This window comes from Vidua chalybeata, chromosome 1 (assembly GCF_026979565.1).
Source record: "Vidua chalybeata isolate OUT-0048 chromosome 1, bVidCha1 merged haplotype, whole genome shotgun sequence".
Lineage (NCBI taxonomy): Eukaryota > Metazoa > Chordata > Aves > Passeriformes > Viduidae > Vidua > Vidua chalybeata.
Window position 1 is genome coordinate 29953002 of NC_071530.1, and position 12388 is coordinate 29965389.

Sequence of the window (12388 nt, forward strand, 5' to 3'; positions counted from 1 at the left end):
GTAACTTTAAAATGCTAACTTACCTGCACAGAATTTGTTCCCTATGACTCTCAATTAATAACAGAGTAAAGGGATATAAACTGACACTTCTGACTAGTTCAAAGGTTATGCAGTCAAATCTGACTTCTGCAAAGGCTTGGTTTTAAAGCACTTCAGCCTCCTTTTAAAGGCACCGTGTTTTCATCCTTCTTTCATGTCAATAGGTTCTACTTTGTACCAGTTGGTAAATTACAACTCTCTATTTCTTCCTTCTTTCATTTTAGGAGGATAAAGAGTCTGAGAATAACGTACAGCAGTAAAAGGCAGATTGGTAGTAGTATAGTGAAGTGCTACCAGCTCTCCCTTTTGCAACCCCACCAATTCTTAATATTCACTTAAAACCTAAATACCTATTTCCCAACCTCAGCTTTTATTTCTTAATCTCTGACAAATATAACTAACTCTCTTGGAGACCAACAGCACTTCCAAAGAAAGATTTAAAGTAAAATTAAGCCGTATGGGAAGAGGTGGGGAGACTTTCTAAGTTCCATTTCTTTTTCAAAGAGCAATCATATATTTACCATCAATTATTAAACTACAGGAAAGTGCACCTATAAAGATTTTCATGAGACTGGTTACCTGTTCAGTGATCCTCATGTGAAAGTCATGGAAGTCGCTGTAGCGCCGGTATGTCTTCCACATCTCCTCACTGTTTGCATTTCGCCGGTGAACGGTGATGGCGTACAGGGCATATGTCTTGCCGTGGTCATTACACACTCCTGCCACAGCATATGGGTCAGAGTCAGCATAGACTAGCAGTTTTAAAAACAAAAATAAAAAAGGAACAAACAGAAAGAAGGAAGACGAAAGGACACAAATGTGAAGTGAAGAAATGTCTGAAATGACAGATTTGAAAGATAAAAATGGACATGCAAGCAGAAGACTAAACTATCCCTTTAACTTAAACACTGTATGGTACCCTCCAAAACTTACTGCATAAACTTAGAGATTAAACAGCTTTAAAGCTAGACAGGTTCAATGACATGCAAAACATAAACAAACAGAAAAATTTTCAACTTTTAAATAGTAAATAGAACTTTAAAAAAATATTTTAACCTAAAGAACTCAAGATGGGGGTGAAAGACAAGTGTGAAACCAGAAGAAATTCCAGTCTGCAAAGTAGTCTAATCACATTGCAAAAGTCTGCCCATCAGAAAAGTCTATAAATACAAGACAATGATTGCAAGCTGCAAGCATTCAGTTTTGTTATTGGCATCAGTAGTTTTTTATTAACTCAGCAGTTTGTTATTAACTCTAGGATAAAAATCACTTCCCATAATATTTTAGTTAAGTATATTTACAGACATGTGTGTACATATATATAATTCATTCTCTGTGTGCGCACACACACACTGTATGGAAAAGTCAATTCATAAATAAAAAGAACACATATAGCTATCTAAAATAGAAGCAAACATCTTTTTGATCTCCGTTAAATATTTAAGTCTTCTTGGACTTCCTCCCTCACAGAATTTTCCAAGTACAGTTTATTTCAAAACCTTCCATTTTATTTAGAGAATAATCTAGAACCAATATTGTTTACACTGCACACCATTTAAACTGGCAACATGTAGTGTTTCTAAGTATTGAGCCAATATCCAGTACATACAGTTATCCAGCGGCTAGATGAAAGTCTTTTTAATCAAGGTCTCAGCTGCTGCCTATGCAAGAATTACATACTAGAAAGGAGAAGAGTGGGCACAGAGTATCTTGTCTTTGCAATCCAACCTCTAAAAGAAGAATGTTGAGTGCTGAACCCTCAGGGGAATGAGCAGGCAGTCAGGATGGTGCCAAAAGACTGCCCAGAGAGCCGTCAGGAACCCCCTGCACTACGGATGCTGCACAAGCCCCATCCTCTACATTGACATTGACCACTTTGCCCTGCAGCCACCAGACCACATTCCAGGGGCACTGCCAAGTGGCATCTTCAGAACCACTTCAGGCAGAAAAAGAAAGAAGTAGCAATCTGCCGTCCCTTATGCCATAGCTCTTAATTAGTATTTATTTTGCAACCCAAGACAGTGTGAATCCTGAAACACACAGAGATAATCCTGTCTGTATATAACCCTCACACACAGGAAAGGATAGTAACTGGGTGAAGAAAAGAAGCTGTTCACAGATGCAGTTTAATACTATCTTACAATACAAACCTGTACAGATCTCCTGCTACAACTGGAGCATTATGTATTCAAAGTCATAATGGTAGTTATCAATACATGCTGTCCTTAAGATTATAAATTTTACGATTGATGTGGTTCTAAGTTTACCTTTTTTTCTTAGGTTAGAATGATGAAACTTCTAAGTTTAATTCAGAAAAAAAGTACCACAGGTCATTTTAATAAAAAAGCAGAATTTGGTTAACTTTCAACGCATTTTCCCCTTTCCCTGAGGACTGACTACCATTACACTCAGTTTGCACACTACCCTCACATTGAGTTGGAATAGGTTTAATTAAAATGTAAAGTAGCTGAATGCTTACTGACAGCATGTGTCCACTACATAAATTCATAGATTTAGGAGCTTATTGCAAAGTAAAATTATTTGGGTAGTAAAATCTACCCAAAAAGTATCTGAAGATCACTTCATAATTTAATTGCCCAATGCAATCTAATTTAATTAGAGTATTTGAAATATTAGTTGAAATTTTTGTTATTTACTTTCATGTAACAAAGAAAAATAATTTCTTTCTAGGCAAAGTTTTTTAAAAGATACTGAAAAATGCCATCACAGTAACAACAGAACTCACTTCCTTAAACTAAGCTAAGTCAGTAAGGAAGCACAAAGAATAAGGGAAAAGTATTATACTAAGAGAATGAAACAGTCAAGACTTAGAATTCTGTGACTAGAAAGAGAGATATCTTTCAGAATTTCTTGAAATAATTGCTAAAATAAATCCTACTCAATAGTAAGTTTAATGAATGATTCTCCAGAGATAAAAGTAGTAATAATAATAATACCATACACAAAAATTAAATCACTTCTTAAGTGATATATAGTCTGTGACCAACAGAACAAATACTGGAAAGATTTCCAAAAAGACTTAATGGAAAATATGAATTCAAATGTTTTATGAGGCCAAAAAAATGAGACAACCAGGATTTCAAGGGCCTGTAATACTACAAAATTCAAAATAAATGATGGGAAAAAAGTTAGAAGACATCGTAACAGATTCACTTACCTGTATCTGAGATGTATGCATGGAGCTGAACTGACTCATCAGCAGGGACATTTGAAAGGTCATCTAAAGACTGCAGGTGGGGAGATAATATAGGAGGAAAAATATGAAAAAAAAAATAAGATCAGAAATACATTGCATTTGAGATGTGTTGTGATTAATCTATTTAATTTTCAAACTTTCAGTTCATTATACTAAAAGCTTAGCGCACTGTAACAGTGCAGGTGTTTGTACTACTTGGTTACCAAAGCCATTCTTTTGCACAGTATAGGGCATTTCATTTGCCCCATCATTTTCACACATAGTTTTGTGACCACTCATATTTGATCAAACATATTTGCCACTTCAGTTTGATATCTCAACCCTAATGAAAGTACAGCTAAAAATGGTCTTTTACTAAGCATTGGAAAAAAAAACAAAATAAAGCCAGAAAAGCTCCCAAACAACTGGGGAGATACGGATGTTGTGTAACAGATGTTGTGTTTGGCTTTTAGCTTCATAGCATTCTATTTTCTTTCAAATGTCTTTATGCCCTACACAAAAGTTACACAGAAGCAGAAACTGGAAGTTTTTCTGCTTTATGTAAAAAAAAAAAAAAAAAAACCAAAAGCCAACATTTTTCTCAGGAATATTTTCTGTCGCAAAAAATGAACAGGTACATTCTCAGCTGGTTAATGCTGTCTCCATATCTAATAATTACTGGGATCAAAAGAAGTCTAGTGGGTCTTTTAGAGAAGCTTTGGTTTTAGTTAAAATTAATACACCTGATTACTAAGATTTAACATAATAAAGCTCTTCAAGACTGTTGGAAGACTTGGTTATGCAACTGATAGAAATAGAGGATGGGCCACTATGCATCCTAATCTTAAATTATCAGGTTAAAAAAAAAAGAGTTGGAGCTACCTAAGTATAATTCACAGACACTCAGATCCCAGTTACTTTATGTATTTTACCCCAGAATTCCCCAAAGAAACACATTCAGAATGAATATAGCTATTTGCTATCTTTTATAATTTAACCAAGCCAGTTTAATAGTGACTTACCACGAAAAGTAATCTAGAATGGGACTTAGTAGTTAACCATGCCATTCCCATATCAAACTAAAACCTCTACCTACATCAATTCAGTTTCTAAATCTCTGTTTCCTTAACATAAAACAATATACGAAATCACAATCAAAAGATAGGCTGGATTTAAACATGACTTATTTAAAGACTCTGCTCTTGCCCCTTCTTCATCTGAATCTTTATCAACTCCACAATATCCCAACATAATACTCCATTGCTTCCTCCTCTAGTTCTCTACAAGGAATGGCTCTTTCCTGCCTCAACCACCTCAATCAGTCTCTGCCTAAATGTCTACTATTGAAGGTAAGGGAAATAACATTTCTGTTGTAAAATCTAGATACCAAATAAAAGGCATCTTAGAAGTATCTGAATAACATGTGTTGGAGTAGGGAGTCTCCTCAATGATATGCTTGTACACTTTTAGTACCAAAGCCCCACACTGAGAAAAGGTAGAAGAAAGAAAAGCCCTTCTGAGGAAATCTGTTTTGCCACTACATGCTATAGTGCTAGAAATATGTCTGTTGAATGGTAGAACAGATGAATTTATGCAAAAATATTTTGACAGCAGACATCATCTTTACCTCAAGAATCTATAAGTTACTGGATGCCGGAGAGTTATTCTGGTAATGTATCACCATAAATGGGCTTTCCTTTAATCTTTATGTTTGGTTTCAGTCAGTGTTGGACACAACACTCCCACTTAGCCCATTCTGGATCAAGTCCCTTGAACAGCCATGACCCTCTCAGGTGCTGCTCCATAATGCTGTGTTCGATTTATGAGCAGAGTATCACCTGAAACTGGCTAGCAGAAGACATTTGTGGAAGCTTGGATAAAGTGCTTGATTTTAAAGCTCTAGGATTTGATTATCAATAAGATGGAAGTGATGTGATGTTACAAGAGAAGACAAGTAACTGCCAACTGCTCAAATGTTTTGTTTTCTACAAAATATTGATATTAGGGTACTGTTATATTTTTAAAAGGCATAATTATTTCTTGTTTTCCTGCTTCCCTTCACTGTCACTCAAGTTCAGATTTCTTTGTGATTACTGAGTGGGGCTCAAGCTGACATATGCTAATGATTGCCAAAAGTTCAACCCAGTCACTTCTGCTGCCCTTCAAGGTCTTGGAACACCTGTGTAAATCCTTATATTTACTCAATGCAAAGCTCCCATTATGGATCCTTTAGAGGAAATCTGCAAGAGTCTATTAATATTTATAATAATTTTATACTCCAAAAATGTGACCCATTGATTTAATATAGTCAATTAATGTATCAAATTAAAAGGCAGAAAATAAGATTTTTTTGTAAAACAACTTTTCCTCAAAACAGTTTTGAGCCTCTCTTCCAAATTCTTCCAGTGAAAGTATAAATTGCAGACAATTTATTTTATAATAGAAACTTTAGGAAACACTCAACTACTGTGGCAAGGCACTATACAGCAACTATTAATACAAGTAAATTAAAAGGTTGAAACATGAACAGATAACACAACAGACATTTAATATGAGCTAATATATCTACCATTAGATATATTCACAGGAACACAAGTTAATTAAAAACCTAAAAATATCACAACCCAATCTTATTTAATACATTGTCATTAGCTGCAAGTACAGAAATTTCCTGACCTTTAAAGTAACCTCTCCAAGCTCTATTTTTCTTACGTAACAGACTAACACAAGGGAGCTAAACTATGTGTACAGAAATTTACTCTTGACATGGAATTCAGCCAGCAAAAACTAATCTACCAGTATTCAAACACCTGTAAAAGCACTGAACACCCTGAACAATATGGACTACAGAAAACTAAGAGTAGTTCTGCATAAAGAGAAATTTACTTATGGATTTCTCCTAGAATGTTCCTAACTCTTTATAATAAATGCAGTATTCTATAAATACCCTTGTCACAACAAAAACAAAAATCAAGTCTTTGAAGAGTCCCATGCTAATACCTATTTGCAGTGCAACAGTGCTTGGTAAACTCTTTAGGTCTTTCTAACTTAGCTTGGAAAGTCACTTGAAGCAGCAGATAACCACTAGCCAGAAAAGCCACAATCATGACAAATCCTCATCCATAAAATATAACTCTGGTATGGCACAACATTATTAGAAAGAGTACTTTAAAGACATTTGAAAGATCTTTTTTAAAGAGATCAGTCATTTAAAAAGCTCTTGTGAAAAAATATGGCTAAATTAAGTTTTTCTTCTGCATCTACCAGGAGTTTGCATTAATTCTATCAGCCGAACACCTCCCCTTTTCTTTACATTTCAAAATGTCAACAACAGGAAAATAATAGGAAAGAAAATCTCAGTTTAAATTAAAAAAAAATCCAAAACTCACAAAAAATGAACCCCATAAACAACAAACCCCCACACTGAAACACATTGACATTAATGTTACGTGTATTCCTTTAGAAAACACTCATTCCTTTTCATGCAAGCATGACCTTATCAATGCAATGGAACTCCTAAGGAGCTACAGCACCTTCCAAGAACAAACTAGAAGGGCCCAGGCATCGCATAACCCAGGAAATTGCATGCAGATTCTAAATCTCTACGTAAACCTTCATGAAACGAAAAGGTTTGGAAACATACTGTCATATGCCCAACTGAATCTTGTGTACCTTGTGGCTCAGCTACACACTGTCTGCAGAAACATGAGGAGGATATATACCAAATTTCTTATGATTTCTCCTTTTTAAATATATGTATTTGCATTTTTGGTTCAGGTACACTCATTTAACAAAGAAAAGGTTTTGACAAACTGACACAGGTCAAGAATCACTTAAAAATAATAAAACTGAACTTGAAATTAGATTAAAAAAAAACCCAAAAACATAGACTCATGGCTGGAACAAACTCCAGATACTTTAATGCTTCCAAATCAACTCCTAATGAAAAAAAAAAAATCAACCAATAAAAATGTAATTAAATGCCTCATTTTACAGTCTATTTGAATTTAATTCTTTGAAATTTCTCTTTCAAAGGATTTGTTTTCACCTATTATTATGTAACTCCAAATTTATATCTATTTAAGAAAAGCAAATAGGGATAAGAAATTATGCTTTCCGTAAATTAACTGTTTCTGTGAGAAACAATGTAAAATTTCATTAAACATGGGAAAATACAAAAAGGAGATGTTTTATCTTACAGAGTAATGAATAACTTGTGTGTTTTAATTTGGTTCAAAAACTTTTTCAGAAATTCAACTGCAGTGAAGTAAAACCTATAATGTACATTAAGTTAAACTATTTTATCACACTTTCTCTACTGTTGAGGACACAAAAAAAAAGAAATCAAAGCACTTACCAGATTTATGCTGCCAGTAGGAGAACCATTAAAAGATTCTGGGAGCAGTGAGGAAAAGGAAAGAAAAAGCCAAGTCAGAAGATTTCTCCACATCGTAGGATCACACATAAATAAAAATGCATCCACAAAACATTATGAAAAATGAAGGGACAATCATGGCACTGGGCAAAATGCTGCATCCAACAAGCAAGTGTTTTTCAAATTTCCAGTAAAGACACTTAAAGAAATGTAGGTTTATAAAGAGTCTAAATAAATACTTCAGAGATAACATTTTTTAAAGTTTATATCCCCACATGGCACTGTTGTGTTAACAAGCTAGTTTAACAGTGAAAACAATTTCCACTGGATTTGTACTTCAGTTAACAAGAACAATGTTTTTATTTGCTTTAAAGAGTCACATCTCCTATGTACTTTCAATTTCTCTTTCCAGAGAGGAGTATTATTATGTATTAAAAGAACCTAATATATTGAAGAGTTTTAAATATTTTCACAAAAAAAAAGTAGAATGGAAGAATCGCATATTTATTTTAGTGACAAACTAGTTACCAAGACCGGACAAGAATTTATATAAGATTAATAAACTTATTACAGTGAAAACCCTATGTGAGTTTACACACAAAAGCACAAGGAGGAAAATAAATTTAAGTATCAAAGACACCACAGGAGTATTTAATTTCGTAAAAACAGTGTGGATAATTTTTTTATTTTCATTTTAAAGCAGAGAAAAGAATGGTCCCAGAAAATAACCCTTAGAGATACAGAGCTCACCTCCTTCACCATCATCTGATCCTCTGAAACTGGGATCCTTCAGCATATCCAGCTCAGCTAACATACGCACATACAACACGTTCTGCTTGAATGAAGGGTAGAACCTCTCATCTCTCAGCATCAACTCATATACCTTATTGAAACAAAAATGCCAAAATCAGAAATACTTATTGCATTTTTTTAATCAAACTAGTTTTCATAAATTCTACTTGAACAAGAAGTACCTGTGCAAACGCGTCTCTGACTTACTCTTAATGAAAAGGTTATCAGAAAATATCTAACTAGTCAGATGTGCACATCTAGGAAGGGAAGTAGCACCATAGCTGTATATGCTTCTGTCCTCTGCTCTTAACCCTTCCAATTGCAGTATAAACCTATTTCATCTTTATCTATTTCATAAAAGGTTATCTCAGTCCCTCCTTGTGGATAAACTATAAATGTAGACCTGCAAACACTAAGGGCAAGAGGTGAGAAGAGGGAAAGAAGGGGAGAGAAGACACCATATGTGACCGTTCTGACAATTCCTAGTTTAGCCAATACAATATAGCCATACTTCACAAAGATTTAACCACACCACCTCAAACAATTTACCTTTACAGCATATATACAAGTATCTCTACGTAGCAGGAATTAATTTACAATGTTTGGATACTCATGTCAGCTCTAGAATATTTTAATTTTTTTTTTCCATGGACTACTGTTCAAGTACTATCCTCTAGTAAGAATAGGAAAAAACCTAATCCATACAGTTTTCAGGAAGTTCATTTCCTTTGTAACATATGGGAAATTTATGGTCTTCAGCAGAATTCACAAGTAAGGCCCAGATTTCACAAGGGACTTTAATTAGTCTTAAATGGAGTCCCACATAAAATAGTGTCATTCTAAATTCTACAGCTCATATCATTAATTTGTAGCATGAATGAGAACATTGAAGTAACGATCTAAAATAAAAACATTTCAGACTGGGTATGTAAGTTATTGCCAGAATATTAATCATTCACTTTTCCTTTTTAAATACATATATTAGACTTGAATGATAAAGTCTACATATGCAGGTAGTAAATATATTGTCTCTTTCTTCAGTACTTGAGGCTTCTAGCGCTTCATTGGGCAAGTCTGCAGAAACAGATGAGTCAAACTAATTTCTGGGAACAGCTATAGGATTTAAGATGGGACCATTACATTCACCTTTGAAAAAGAGAAGTAAAACTGAACAAAAACTGTATGCTTTAGTCTACTCATTACTTTTTTCTTAAATTGGTGCATTAACACAAATAAAAGCACGATAATTCTAAACTGTGTTTCATACTTAGATTTATACAGGAAGGACACTTACTCCTTCTGTCTACTGCTTTGAAAACCATGGGCTAACGAATGGAAAAGCAAAAGTTGACAATTTTAAACGAGTGTGATTTTCATAGAACAGAAAAATTATTACACAGCTTTTAGGGTTTAGATATTTGACTTCTTTCTTTTCTAGCATCTGTAGTCATGTTTTCTACTCTACAGCATTAACAGTTCTTATGAAATAAAGGATGAATAGAGTATACCTTTCTCTGAATGTCATCAAAGATTTCAGGTGTTGGATCCTCATGGTTCAGTGTTTCTGCAAGTTTTGCTACTAAGTTGTCATCAATATTAACTCTTGGAGATGCCTGTCATAGAGATTTAATCAACTTTTGCAGCATAAAAATAAGAAAGTTCTACATTATCAAATAAAATAAAATCCAATACAATGCTGCAACTCTCTAAGTAAATTAAATTTCTTTTTCACAAGTATCTCTGTAACTGTCTAGAACATATGATAGGAGTCAGATCCCATCCACCCCCAAATTAAGTTCAGAGTTTGTATTAAAACTTGGAAGTTTCACTATTAAACACTAGGAATTGCCTCAAAAACAATTTATACATACATTTTGAAGCAGTACCTAAATCAGATTTACTCAGACTTATAAACAGTTTTTATTTGTTTATGAAAAAGATTAAAATTTAGAAATCAAGAACAAGCCAGTAAAAAAGTAATAGGATGAAGTTCTGAAACATCTGAGGAAAGGCTAACAGTTTGTCAACTGCCCATTTCTGAGTGAGAGGTGATTTTTATGCACACACAGATTCAGAACAAAAATGCTTTGTCAATACAAGCTAATGAGCAGTTTCTTCCACAGAGGAATCCTTACTGCCTATTGAAAGATACCCAATGGTGATATTTGAGCAATTTACACAGACTATTGTAGAGAGGCACAGGAAGCTATTTCATTTGATAACCCAATCATAATCCAAGTTTGGACAAATACTCAGTTCCATTTTTTTCAGTAACACTTCTTAAGGGGGGCAGGCAAGGATAGAGGGCAGAATAAATGGAAGGAAAAGGACAGCATACGCAGAGAGACGCTTTTTTTATTCTGTCTTGACTTCTAGAAAGTCAACTTCTGAGGAACACAGTGCATCTGACAAGGCAGTCAGTGGCAATATGAGCCTTTATAAATAAGGGGGAACACAAAAGAGGAAGACTTCCTTACTGCTTGAGATGAGAGAGAGAGAAGATACACACACAATAGCTTAAATGTCAACATGTAAGCAACTTGTACTACATAATAACCATTTCATATTAACTTAGCCATAACCATATCAAAGAAGTATCAGTATGAAGAATAAATAAACTGCAGAATGAAGTTATTCCTACCTTTTCTGATAAATATTGCTCATAAACTCCAAATGCAGCTGCTCTTAATAGACCCTTGGTCTGATTAGTCTGATGTTTTCCATCTTTCTGCCGGCTTTGAAGTACCTCCAGTTGTTGCTGTGCTGTAACCCTGTATCCTTCCACTGTCATCCAGAAAAACAGATGTGCTTGGCCACCAGTTTGCTGCATGTAATCTCCAGAAAACAGACACCACATGACCTTAGTTACTGTTGTGCATCTTGGAATAGGAATGATGTTGACTACATATGGAACACCAGGATCTGGTTATACATCTGGAATACTTACCATATAGAGTCAATTGAAAAATACATATACATATTAGTGATATGTATGTATATATGTACATATTGGTGATAGTAAAAAAAAAAACCTGAGAGCAAAGTCTAGGAACTAAGCACTGAATCCTCAGATGCACATGTAAAATGTGAATCCATCACTACTGTGCGAATGTAACAGGCTTGTACAGAATGATACAACTGGAGACAAAATTCAAACTGAATTTCTAAAAAACAAGTTCATAGAATCATGGGATCATATTTACACTGGAAAACATGTTCAAGACTGCCAATTTAACAGTTTTCAAGTCCACCACTAAACCATGCTCCTAAGCACTACATCTACATGTCTTTTAAATATCTCCAGGGATGATGCCTCTACCACTTCCCTGGGCAGCCTGTCAAGCCAATGCTTCACCCTTTTGGTGAAGAAATATTTCCTAATACCCAATCTAAACTTCATCTGGCACATCTTGAGGCAATTTCCTCTCACCCTGTTGCTAGCTGCCTAGGAGAAGAGAGGAGCCCTCTCTTCACTACAGCCTCCTTTCAGGCAGTTGTAGGGAGTGCTAAGATCCTCCCTGAGCATCCTTTTCTCCAGCCTAAGAAACCCCAATTTCCTGGGACACCCCACATAAGACATGCTTCAGACCCTTCCTCAGCTTCGTTGCCCTTCTCTGGACATGCTCCAGCACCTCAATGTCTTTCTTGTAGTGAAGGTCAGGATTTGAGGTGTGACCTCACTAGTGCTGAGTACAGGGGAGCAATCACTGCCCTAATCCTGCTGGCCACACTATTGCTGATCCAAGCAAGGATATCATTAGCCTTCTTGGTCACCTGGACTCGCTCCTGGCTCATGTTCAGCTGCTGACAATCAGCACGCCCAGGTGCTTTTCTGCCAGGCAGTTTCCCAGCCACTCTGCTCCTGCCTGCAGCACTGCCTGAGGTTGACACAAGTGCAGGACCTGGCACTTGGCTTTATTGAATCTCATACAAATAATCTCGGGCCATAAAATCAGCCTTCTTACCTCTACAGAGCCTTCCTGCCC

The 12388-nt window shown here is 35.3% G+C and overlaps 1 protein-coding gene across 5 annotated transcripts in view; it reads right to left on the reverse strand.

The window, feature by feature from the left end:
• Positions 1 to 12388, reverse strand: part of SNX13 (sorting nexin 13) — a 64649-nt gene that overhangs the window by 13607 nt on the left and 38654 nt on the right. For 3 of the 5 annotated variants that reach the window (XM_053948137.1, XM_053948120.1, XM_053948152.1), the window contains 6 exons: positions 11044 to 11237; positions 9911 to 10015; positions 8361 to 8493; positions 7593 to 7630; positions 3218 to 3287; positions 619 to 791 (listed from right to left, as the gene is read on the reverse strand). In XM_053948137.1, coding sequence (XP_053804112.1) covers positions 619 to 791; positions 3218 to 3287; positions 7593 to 7630; positions 8361 to 8493; positions 9911 to 10015; positions 11044 to 11237 — 713 coding nt within the window. The remainder of the gene's footprint in view (positions 1 to 618; positions 792 to 3217; positions 3288 to 7592; positions 7631 to 8360; positions 8494 to 9910; positions 10016 to 11043; positions 11238 to 12388) is intronic. The other 2 variants (XM_053948130.1, XM_053948144.1) reach the window with 2 other exon arrangements.